This window comes from Panthera onca, chromosome F1 (assembly GCF_046562875.1).
Source record: "Panthera onca isolate mPanOnc1 chromosome F1, mPanOnc1 haplotype 2, whole genome shotgun sequence".
NCBI classification, from domain to species: Eukaryota; Metazoa; Chordata; class Mammalia; order Carnivora; family Felidae; genus Panthera; species Panthera onca.
The window spans coordinates 18679192-18691876 of record NC_138355.1 but is presented as its reverse complement, the minus strand read 5'-3'; the positions used below and the strand labels follow the sequence as shown (position 1 = coordinate 18691876).

Sequence of the window (12685 nt, the reverse complement as noted above, 5' to 3'; positions counted from 1 at the left end):
TGTTTATTTTGACACAGTGGAAGAGAGAGCATGAGCAGGGGAGGGAGGGGCAGAGAGTGAGGAGAGAGAGGAGAATCCCAAGCGGGCTCCACACTGAGCCCAACACAGGGCTCGGTCTCATGAACTTGTGATCTCGTGATCTGAGCCAAAATTAAGAGTTGGACGCTTAACCAACAGAGACACCCAGGTGCCCTGCACAACTAATTTCGCTTCACACATCTCTTCCAAAGATTAGGAGCTGGAATTGAACACTGGCAAGTAGCAGAATTATTTAAGACACTGGCTGAAAAGGTCTCACTTACAGGATACTGTTTTAAGAATAAGAGCATCGTATCCACATTTCGCATCATGACTTTAAAACTTTTCACCTAAACTGATTTCGAACAATTACATAGAATCATATATTCTACATTTTTGTGTCTAATTTTGACCATGGCTATATGATTTTCCTACCCACACTTCCCTCTGCCTAAACAGCAACTATTTTTATCCTTTTGTCTTCTATGTCTTCTTACAAGCCTCCTCCTTTATGGAACAAACCTGGATAGGAGTGAATAAGGTCAGCATCGAGTTTGTGAACAAGACCATCTTCGAAAGTACAGATTTCCACGGAAAAGAGGATTAGATCCTTACAGCTGTAAGGTAAAACTGGTTTTAAGTCTGAGACAAAAATGGAGATCGTAATCTCTCAAAAGATGGTTCTTAAGAATTTCCTAAATATTACTTGGTCATATGTTACTAATTCTATTTAGTGATAGTTACTGAGAAATAGGTCATTACATAGGATCATAGTGATTAAGCAGTCAGAAGAAAATTTGGCTATCTTCTCAAATTTCCACTAAAAAAGGAAGCAGAGTGTGTAAGAAAATATGTCACAAGGGGGGAGGGGGCTCCTATTCATAAAAACCTCCTGCTCTCTCTCCCTTACCTCTACTGGGTTTTGCTAAAATGTTTACCTTTGCAGTGAGGCCTGCTAGGCTATATTTTAAAGTGGAAACTCCTCCTTGGACACTCCCACCCCCTTTGCTAGTCACCATAGAGCTTCTACCCCCCTGATATGTTACTTCCAGTCTCAGACAAGTTTGTTTGGGGTGCCTGGGTGGCTCAGTCGGTTGAGCAACGAACTTTGGCTCAGGTCGTTATCTCATGGTTCGTTGAGTTTGAGCCCTGCTTCGGATCCTCTGTCCCCCTCTCTCTCTGCCCCTCCTCCACCTGCACTCTTTCCCAAAAATAAATAAACATTAAAAAAAAAAAGAAGTTTGTTTTGTTCACTGTTGTATCCCAGAGTCTAGAACACTCACTCAGTAATACTATCTTTACTTAATGAACCAAGGTTGTGAAATGTGATGCAGAAGCCCAAAGTGCTACAATATCTGACTTTTAGTCTGACTTCAGTATTGTGACCAAGTCTTACAGAGACATGAGAGAGGCAGAATCCAAAGCCTATCATTTAAATATCTGTAAAAGTATGGCTTTCCCAGACATGAAGATTATAAAAAGATCTCAGTACATTCATTAGCTGAATCTTCTAGAATGACGAAAAGATCTGGGTGGGTAGTTACGGGCTCAAATTTACAAAATGTCTACTTAGAATGCAGCAGGAATGGACTACGAGACAGACTCTTGGAATAAGGACTACAAAGATCTCAGCTTATCTTTCATGTTCATGAAAAGATCTTTCAGAATGTCTGCTGCCTCATATCCCGGGCCAGACTGGGATCTGTGGTTCCCTTAAATGTATTTAGGCAAATAAGCCAAATTTATTGAGAAAGAAAACCCATGTTGCTTGGAAGGTAAAACTGTTTTCTTAGAAGGCTAATATTTGGAATTAAGTATAGACAGGAGGTACATCCAACCTATAGTATTAACATTTTGTATTAAGTTTGAGAATTAACTATATATTTGACATTTTAAGTTCTTGTAATATTTAAGCAACTCTGGCATATTAAGGCATCTATCAGATTAGTTTTTTGAATCGAGTATAAAACGTGTGATTGAGTAAAGATCTGGACTTATGATTTTGTTTTAAAATTTAAGAGAATTTTGCTAAATTTGTAAAAATTTTTGAAAAAACAAATGCATGAGTTATCTGATTTATGTGAATTTATAAGAAGTACTTAGGAAAGATTTGTTAAGATTGTTAAGACAAGGATTTAAAAGTAAAGTTAATCCTATATAGTTTAACATAGTTAAATCTTTAAAAAAAAATTTTTTTTTTACATTTATTCATTTTTGAGAGAGACAGAGCATAAGTGGGGGAGGGGCAGAGAGAGAGGGAGACACAGAATCTGAAGCAGGCTCCAGGCTCCCAGCTATCAGCACAGAGCCTAACGTGGGGCTCGAACTCACAAACTGTGAGATCATGACCTGAGCCAAAGTCAGATGCACAACCGACTGAGCCACCCAGGTGCCCCAACATAGTTAAATCTCTTCAATAAAATGTAGACTCCTCCCTAAAAGTGACTGTTAAAATTTAATAGACTTTAAAATAGAATAATAATATATTTAAAAAGATTTTAATTAATTTTTAAAATTTATTTACTTATTTTGAGAGAGAGAGAGAGAGAGAGAGAGAGAGAGAGAGAGAGAATCCCAAGCAGGCTCCATGCCAATGCAGGGCTCGATCCCATGACCATGAGATCATGACCCAAGCCGAAATCAAGAGTTGGTCACTTAACCGACTGAGTCATCCAGATGCCCCCACTTGCCATTTGCAACAAAATGGATGGAATTGGAGAATATTATGCTAAGTGAAATCAGTCAGAGAAAGACAGATACCATGTTTTCACTCATATGTGGAACTTGAGAAACTTAACAGAAGACCATGGGGGAAGGGAAGGGGAAAAATAGTTTCAAACAGAGAGGGATGCAAACTGTATGACACTCTTAAATACAGAGAACAAACTGAGGGTAGATGGGGGTCAGGGGGTGGGGAGAGGGGAAAATGGGTGATGGGCATTGAGGAAAGCACTTGTTGGGATGAGCACTGGGTGCTGTATGTTAGCAATGAATCACGGGAATCTACCCCCAAAACCAAGAGCACACTGTATACACTGTATGTTAGCCAACTTGACAATAAATTATATTAAAACAAAATGAAAGTAGGGGCGCCTGGGTTGCTCAGTTGGTTAAGCGACCGATTGTGGCTCAGGTCATGATCTCGCAGTTTGTGAGTTTGAGCCCCGCGTCGGGCTCTGTGCTGACAGCTCAGAGCCTGGAGCCTGCTTCAGATTCTGTGTCTCACCCTTTCTCTACCCCACCCCTGCTCACGCTCTGTGTCTTTCCATCTCTCAATAATAAATAAACGTTAAAAAAATTAAAAAAAAAATAGATTTTAAAAGCTTAAAGAAAACAATCAGCTTAAAAATGAAATAAACTATAATTTTTCAAAAGTAACTGCAATTTGTTTTTCCTGGGTATAAAGCTACCTACAAGAACACCAAAACATTGTGACAGATTAGGAGTGAAAGATCTAAGTTCCAATTTTAACTCTGTTGCTAACTTGTTCATTTCATTTCTCAGTGCCTCACTTTCCTCAGCTGCACACGACGAAGCTAGAGAGGAGACTTTTTTTCTGTGTTTGCCATCTCTACTATAACACTGGACAGTTACTAAAGAGAAGATTTTGTAAGATGTCAGCCACTTTCGAGCAATGAAGTCAAAATAAGCCATCAAATAGGGGTAACTTGGAGCTCTCTTCCTAGTACCACAAAAACACTTCTCAATGTACTGACCAGCCCGATTCTGACGGTCACGGGCAACCTCATGCTCATGATTTTCCAGTCAGCAGTGAGGTGATCTGCAATGTAGCTTAAACGTTACCTCCATGTATTTGCATCAGGATCAAAAACTTCAATGGTCTTCAAGTACGTTGTGCCATCGAAGCCTCCTACCGCCATGAGCTGCCCATTCACCACTGCCAGGCCAACCTGTAGGACCAAAACATAGTGGCTGCTGAAGAAGCCAGAGAATCACTGGGAAAATTTACACATAAATTTCTACATAAGTTTCTACATAAGTTTCCACATAAGTTTCTACATAAATCTTTACTAAAAGATATTTTTTAACGCCTTATATTATGGCTTACTTGAATACAGAGAAAAAAGTAATGGCAAAAATCTACATTGTTGGAACAATAAAATTATATATTCAATTAAAGTATTTACACAGAGTCAAAAACAGATTTTTAAAAATTTTAGAAAAGCATCACTGGGAGTAGGAACCTCCAAAGGGCTCTCACTTTTCTGGTATTTGCCTGTTCTAATCCACTACCTAAATTGCCACTAAAATTCTGTTTAAAATACCCATGCTGTCACTCTCCTCTAAAAACGAAGCCTCTCTACCGCCTAAGTTTAAAGTCCTTATTATGTTGTTCGGGCCCTCCAGAAACCCATAAGAGCCCATTCTAGCCTCACCTCCTTATGTGCCCTATGTTGTAATAATACTGATTTAACTGCTGGTCCCAGAAAATACCACACGTGTTCACACCTCCATACTTTTTTTTTTTTTTAAGATTTTTTTCTTCTTTTTTTAATTTAAATTTTAGTTGGTTTACATATTGGTTTCAGAAGTAGAATTCAGTGATTCATCACTTCCATACAACACCCAGTGCTCATCACAACAGGTGCCCTCCTTAATACCCATCACCCATCTAGCCCATTTCTCACCCACCTCCCTCCATCAACCCTCAGTTTTTTTTTTTAATTTCATTGTCTTTAAAGTATTTTCTTTTTTTAAACAAATATAATTTATTGTCAAATTGGCTAACATACAGTGTGTAAAGTGTGCTTTTGGGTTTTGGGGTAGATTCCCGTGGTTCACCACTTACCTATACGACACCCAGTGCTCATCCCAACAAGTGCCCTCCTCAATGCCCATCACCCACTTTCCCTTCTCCCCCACCCCCTCATCCACCCTCAGTTTGTTCTCTGTATTTAAGAGTCTCTTATGGTTTGCCTCCCTCCCTCTCTGTTTGTAACTATTTTTTTCCCCTTCCCTTCCCTCATGGTCTTCTGTTAAGTTTCTCAAGATCCACATATGCACACCTCCATACTTTTGCATCTTGTTCCTTGGCTGGTGTTTTGTCTCCCTCTTTTAGAGAATCTTTTTCTTCTTTTATGGCCTAGTTTACATGCGACTTTCTCTGGTAAGTCTCTTCACTGCCCCAAACACATTAAGCATATTCTCCCATGTTTTCCTATAATGCACGTGCTGTTACTATAATTTTTTTTGTAGTTAGCTGTAAACATCTCAAGTTCCTTCACTAAATTGGGAGCTCCTTGATGAGTCGTCACACTCATTTTTGCTTTCCTAGCACACGGTAAGCACTTAATAAGTATTTGCTAAAAACTGGTACAGCCACCCTGGAAAACAGTATGGAGGTTCCTCAAAAAATTAAAAATAGAACTATCCTACAACCCAGCAATTGCACTCTTAGGTATTTATCCAAGGGATACAGGTGTGCTGTTTTGAAGGGACACATGCACCCCCATGTTTATAGCAGCACTATCAACAATAACCAAAGTGTGGAAAGAGCCCAAATGTCCATCGATGGAGGAATGGATAATGTGGTATGTATATACAATGGAATATTACGTGGCAATCAAAAAGAATGAAATCTTGCCATTTGCAACTACGTGGATGGAACTACAGGGTATTATGCTAAGTGAAATTAGTCAGAAAAAGACAAAAATCATAAGACTTCACTCATATGAGGACTTTAAGACACAGAACAGATGAACATAAGGGAAGGGAAGCAAAAATAATATAAAAACAGGGAGGGGGGTCAAAACATAAGAGACTCTTAAATATAGAGAACAAACAGAGGGTTGCTGGAGGGGTGGTGAGAGGGGGGATGGGCTAAAAGGGTAAGGGGCATTAAGGAATCTACTCCTGAAATCATTGTTGCATTATATGCTAACTAACTTGGATGTAAATTTAAACAAATAAACAAATAAATAAATATTTGCTAAATCATCAGAATGTAGCAGTGAGAACAATAGGAGTGTGACTAAGAAGCTGTTAGCCACCAGTAATAAAGAGCCACAGGCATGGGAATGCTTTGACTTGCCGATGCCTACCAGTGGTATTCCCTGATTTGTGCGAACCAGAATTTACTCCCTTCTATCCTCACAGCACAGACTCTTTAACTACTGCTGCCTTTTCCCACCTGTTGTCCAACATCGATGGACTCTTGCCACAATCAGTGGTTTATGGATTACAGTTCCCTCTGAAGCAAACGCCCTAGGATGGATGAATTCTGTACTTCACCCTGAAAGTCTCGTGTAGTCACAGGTCACCCATGGTCTAGAACTTGACATAGGTCAGCCTGACCAGGTCTAGACTACAGATGGGATAGACTCAAACCTATTTGTGGGGACTGGTGGTGGGGCCAGGTATGTTTCTGCCTCAACATTTGAACTGGTGTGCCAACTACTTAGAATATTACCTAGAAACTAGTTAGAAATTAGTTAGGAATATTTAGCTCTAATTGAGAGGGATGAATATGGGTGAAGTTAGATAAGGTAGTGGATAAGATAGGGCAATGTCTTTTAGGAAAACAACTGATGAAAGATAAATCACAAAGAATAATTCTATCATTAAAGATATAATTGACTGAGATATTTAACCACCGGAGAAAACAGCAATTAAGAGAAATTACTTTTTTTTTTCCATTACAAAAGCAGCAGGGGTTGTTTTGCCTAAATAGTGCCCCTCCTTACTGTCCCGGTATTTTACAGATCAGAGCTCTCCCACACAACCGTCTCTTGGTGCTTTTTTCCCAAGTTTTCAGTAGCGAGGCACTTACTCCACTACGGCGGGATGTCATAGCCACCACTGGAGACCACTGGTTAGTTCTGGGGTTGTATCTCTCAGCGCTGCTAAGCTCTGTAGTATCATCTCTACCTCCTACGGCATAGATCATGTCCTGATACACTGCACAGCCTAGGTGTTTCCTCCGGGTCCCCATAGGGGCTATGGTGTGCCATCTGTTTTCCTGAGGATTGTAGCGCTCCACTGTAGGGGGAAAAGTAGTAAGTGACCATTCAACCATTTCTTCTCACCTCTAGTTTTCCTCATAGCCATTAAAATTTTGTGATAACACATATTTTTGATACACAATCTGATTTTTGCTTCTGAGACGGACTTGTATATCTTTCTACAATACCAATATAATCTCATCAGGGAAGGGTTTGGTTTGGGTATGGTATGGTGGAAAGGTGCCTCAGTTCTAGTTCTGACAATATGATTCATGGCCTCACCTTATCTTTTTTTTTTTTTAAGTAGTTTTCACGCCTACCACGGAGCCCAACTTGGGGCCTGAACTCATGACCCGAGCTGAGATCAAGAGCCGGACACCTAACTGACTGAGCCACCCAGGCGCCCCCACCTTATCTTTAAATGAGGAGACCGGACTGTAAGACCTGTAGGCACCATTCCATACTACTAATTTATTGTCATGATCAGACAGCTTCTGTGCTCTCGTACCCCTTTGCCTGTATTCCTACTGCACTATAAGCAGAAGACAAGATAAGTGACAATGAATCTGATGCGGGTGCCACACTAACAATATCCTTGGGCAAAAATATCCATTATCTCTAAAGAGAGAGGACTAACACATAAACCAGCTTACAGCTGTAAGTTTTTATTTATTCTTAGATTATAATACAGGTTTGTTTGTTTTTGGTTTTTAAGGAGAGATGGTTGGGGGTGGGGCAGGGAAATAATCCTATTGGGAAAACAGTTCTTTTATTCATTATAAATTCCAAAGCTTGCAAAGAGAAAGGAGAAAGAAATATTTGGGGAATACAGTAGAACACTATGGCTGCAGAAGGAGCCGAGGAAGAGCTGAGAGTTGTACTCTTTTAGGGGGCAAATAATTTTCAATTATTTAAATAAATATATTATTATATAAATTATTTAAATTTTGTAATTTATATTTGTAATTTAAAATTATAGGATCACCTGGATTTTTACACTTTTTTGTAGGGTGACTCTCCTGAGGAATATGCTGCTTTGGGGGAACCACACTGACCTTGGAAGGGACTCACCTGTGTTGAGTGGAGATGTCCCATCAGAGCCACCTACGGCATATAAGAACCCTCCTAACACAGCCACGGCCACGCCTAGTCTTCTGGTGCTCATAGAAGCCACTCGAGTCCATTTGTTTTCCTTTGGATCATACCTGCAGTGAGGGAGAAACCAAAGACTGCACACCTGTTTTGATTAAGTGAGGCCTTTTTCATAAGATGTGAAACCATGCTGAAGATATGTTGGATACATGCTATGGTCACATGCACAGTGAGAATCTAACATATTTTACTTGGTTATTAGGAAGAGAAATCTTAGAGTTTGTGCCTGTGTCTGTTATTCAGCTGTTTCCTATACTCTGCCTTGTGATGCTAGGGCTAGAACTCTGAAAAGAGCGTTTCTCCTCAGCCAAGCTGGCTCTCTGTTAGATTGTGCTGAGAGGAAGGACCAGACGCTGGAAGTCCAGGGCAGGAGAAGGGACAGGCTCCTTTCTGTGTGTTTGCCAACTCTGTCAGCTTTGTCTCAGCAAAGGCCCTTTCGCTCTGACGGAACCAGCGAATTGCAGCTTCTAGCCTTTTCCTGGCACTTCTAAAACTAGCCTTGTCGTGCCTCTTAGAGGTCTTAGTCATGGCTCTGTGAGGCACCTCCTCTGAGCTCCTGAGGTATGTGTACCACAGCTGTGTAAGTCACCCCCAAACTCAGGGATTCAAAAATAATTTTATTAACTCTCCTGTTTCCATGAGTCAGGAATTTGGGAAGGGCCTCACAGGGAAGCTCTGGCTCAGGTGTCTGGCTGCTCTCAGGCTGGGGCTGAGGCTGGAAGGGCAGGATGCTAAGGCAGCTAGGGGCTGGCCAGGCATCTCTCCAAGTAGCCTCAGGGTCTCTCCACGCCGGCTCATTTGGGCTTCCTCTCAGCATGGCAACCTCAAGCAGCTCAAGGCCTCAAAGGTGCCCCAAGAGATCCAAGTGAAAGATGTATCACCTTTTATGACCTAGCCCCAGGAGTCAAATACTGCCACTGTTGGGGTTCTTGCAAGGCGACCCAGAATCAAGGGAGGAAACATAAATCCCACCCCTCAGTAAGAAGAGTGTCAAAGTCAAATTATACGAAGAGCATATGAAATGGCAGGTATTGTAATCATCTTTGGAAAATACAATCTTCCAAAAATAGCCAGCAAGAGAACCCTTCATGGAGAAGGGTCACAGCTTTCAGAGCACCAGCTCCCTGGGTGCTGATGGTTCTGGCTCTGTGGGATCTGTCCTCTAGGCTTCTAGGCTCCCGTAACTCTGATCTCTCTCTTTTACGTTCCCAGATCTGGGTTCCTACAGTTACTTTGGTGTCTTCTTTTCACTTCTTTCAGCCCTTCGATATCTGCTGGCCAATTTTTGAACATTCCTTGTAGTCAAATAACTGATATAGCTTCCGTTTTCCTCAGTGGGTCCTGATTGATAAATTACTAGTGTTCAGAAGTAAATATGATAAAAATCGGAATAGTGCTGACATTTTATTACATGGGTAGGAAATTCTGTTAGTATATTTAAGTACTGTATAGCAAACTATAACAATATTGCAGGAAATATAAAATAAAATAAAGGATACTAAAAATAGACCTCGCTCTTAAGAAGCAAGAGAGGGAGATGGAGCATGTTCTCAAAGGAGAAACCTCCAAACAGATTCTGAGAATGTGGTAACTAATACAGGTGAAAGACGCAGAAATATAAATGCTGGAGAATGCAGGCCCTGGAGAAAGGTTATGGTTAGTGAGTGAAGGTTTCCTGGAGTTCATGCACTTTGAATACAGTTTATGGTTCATCACTTTTGGAAAATTCTCAGCCAAAAATTCTGTCTCCAAATATTGCTTCTGCTATTATCTCTCTTTTTCTGGGACTGCAGTTACATGTATGTTAGACTGTGTCCCATGAGTGTCTGGGACACATGAGAGTCTGTTCTTTCCATGCTGTTTTCTCTGTTCTTCCTCTGTTTCGGTATTTTCTATTAATCTGTCTTTGAGTTCATTAACTCGGTCTTCTGCTGTGTCTATTTCTACTGTGTCTAATTCATCTTATTTCATTGAGTTCTTAATTTTAGAGATTGTATTTTTCAGTTGTAGAACACATATTATTTTTAGATTCCAATTCTATATTTAAATTCTCCAACCTTTTACCCAGTTTTAATCTTATCCTCTATTTTATTTAATGCATTTATTATACTTAAAGTTTTTTTCTGTTAACTCTAAATGTGGATCACTTAAATGTCTGCTTCTATTTTTTTTTTCTCTCAGCTATTGGCCATATTTTTCTGTTTCTTCAGATGTTTCATAATTTTTTATCGTATGCTGCACATTATAAAGGAATGAAATCCTAGAAGGTGAAATTGGTATTACCCCCCTCATTCCCACACCACCTGCAGTGGATTCACTCTTCCCTGTATTAGGCAGGTAGGGTGAAATACTGATTGCCTCAGTCCAATCAGGAATTGAGCTTTTGTTAGACTCTGTCCACCTCTATTTTCAAATGTCTCAAGGATGCAAGCTGTCATGTATTTGTTGTAAGCCCCTCCCCACAGCAGGGCTTTATCTTCTAAGCACTGGAAGGTTGCATGAGATTTCACTCACCCTGGTTCCCTCGAGACTGAGCTATCCTAGCATTCAGAAAACATCTCATGGGGAAAAACAGCAGTATGTTTAGAATTGTCCTAGATTCCAATCTGTCATGTCAACCTGCATGACTGTTAAAAGTTCTACTGATATACCTCTCTTCCAGGAGAATCCTTTGGCCTAAGACAAGTGCAATATTCAACCCTTCACACTTGGCAAATGCCCCCAGGGAAGAAAATAGCTGATGATCTCAGCTCACATAGATGGGCTTCCTCTTCAGTAGAATTTTAGTTCATCTAGTCCTTGTTACTTTCACATGTCTCTGATGTTTAAAAAAAACCCAAACATAAAAAAACCCATACACATATGTATGTATATATGTATATATGTATGTATGTATGTATATATATGTATGTATGTATACATATATATGTATGTATATATACATATATATGTATGTATATACATGTGTATATACACACACACACACACACACATATATATATATATATTTAAGTTTATTTATTTATTTTGAGAGAGAGCAAGTGAGTGAGAGAGTGTGAGCAGGAGAGGGGCAAAGAGAGAGGGAGAGAATCCCAGGCAGGCTCTGCGCTGACAACACGAAGCCTGATGTGGGGCTTGAACTCACGAACTGTGAGGTCACAATCTAAGCTGAAATCAAGAGTTGGACTCCTAACCAACTGAGCCACACAGGAGCCCCTAAAAAAGTATATTTGTGCTCTCATTTTCCCCTAGTTGTTGCAGTGGGAGTGATGGCTGTCACTACTTACTGCATTCTACTTGGAAGCTGAAGTCTTTGCATAATTCTTAAAACTTTTTATTGTAAAATAAAACATCGATTTAGAAAGCCACACGAAACAAATGTATAGTTTAATGAGATATTACAAGGAAAGCCCACTACCCAGGTCAAGAAAAATAAGTTTGCCTGCCATACTGGAAGCCCTTTGGATGTATCCCTTTCCAAACTCAATGCCTTCCTCCACACAAGAGAACCATTATCCTGACTTTTACAGTAATCACTTCCTTGTATTTCTTTACAGTTTTTACCACCCAAGTGTGCATCCCTAGACACTTACTCTTGTTCACTGTAGTTTTTTTAAAGTCTCTTTTTACCTACAGGTTTTTCCTCCATAGCCCTTCTCCCCCCCCCCCCCCCCCCCCCAATTCATCCTTTAGAACCTGGGGTATTCAACCTGCAATTTCTCCCACAACATGGATTTGATTGACTGGACACTCATAGTGCAGTTCAATGCACTGGTCTGTCCTCTGTATGTTCTGCAAATTGGCAGAACTTCTGGATTCAGAAGTTTGATCAGACCACATTTGGTCCCTTTGGCAACACTACAGAAGGTGGTATGTTAGCAGCTGTTAATTATTAACACCTAGGTCTATTTATTTACTGAGTGTTGCAAAATGGTGATATTCAATCATTTATGTTCCTTTATTTGGATATTTTTATAAAGAAACAATCCTCTTATCTACTATTTTGTACCCAATTCATATGTGATACAGTTCATATAAGAAGGGTTGGATATATGCATGCTTCTTTCACTTTGTTTACTAGTACTCAAGATGATAAATTAATAATTTAGAAATAAATTAATTTCTAAAGGCAACTAAGTAGAGTTTAAAAAAATGTCAGTAGGAACTCATAGATTTAAATATATTTATTGGATTTTAATCAATCATAATTACTGTCTCTTTTAAAGTTTAAACTGTCCCATCTTTGGTCAAGTGGGAACACCTTCAAGTTTGTTCTTGACTCTCTTTGACATCTCCTAGTCTTTGATAGATGGCTTGTATTCTGGTATGACATGCTGGTCCGGGTTTATTTGTACATTTCCTGTCCTAAATCTGGAAACAGACATTTCTCCAAGAAGCCCTGGTTTCTTTTAGGGAAATGGAACTTCAAGACCCAGTCCAGGAATAGAGACGTTCACTGCCACTAGTTGGTCATTATTTCTAGGCCTCTTCAATTGACAGAGCTAGAATATAATTATTTGTAAATGAGGAATTTAATTCAAATTGAAATTTAG

The 12685-nt window shown here is 39.8% G+C and overlaps 1 protein-coding gene across 1 annotated transcript in view; it reads right to left on the bottom strand.

Moving 5' to 3' along the window:
* KLHL20 (kelch like family member 20) overlaps window positions 1-12685 on the bottom strand; it is a 64201-nt gene that overhangs the window by 1695 nt on the left and 49821 nt on the right. The window contains exons 9-11 of the mRNA XM_060643552.3: window positions 8052-8185; window positions 6809-7017; window positions 3823-3929 (exon numbers count right to left, since the gene is read on the bottom strand). Coding sequence (XP_060499535.1) covers window positions 3823-3929; window positions 6809-7017; window positions 8052-8185 — 450 coding nt within the window. The remainder of the gene's footprint in view (window positions 1-3822; window positions 3930-6808; window positions 7018-8051; window positions 8186-12685) is intronic.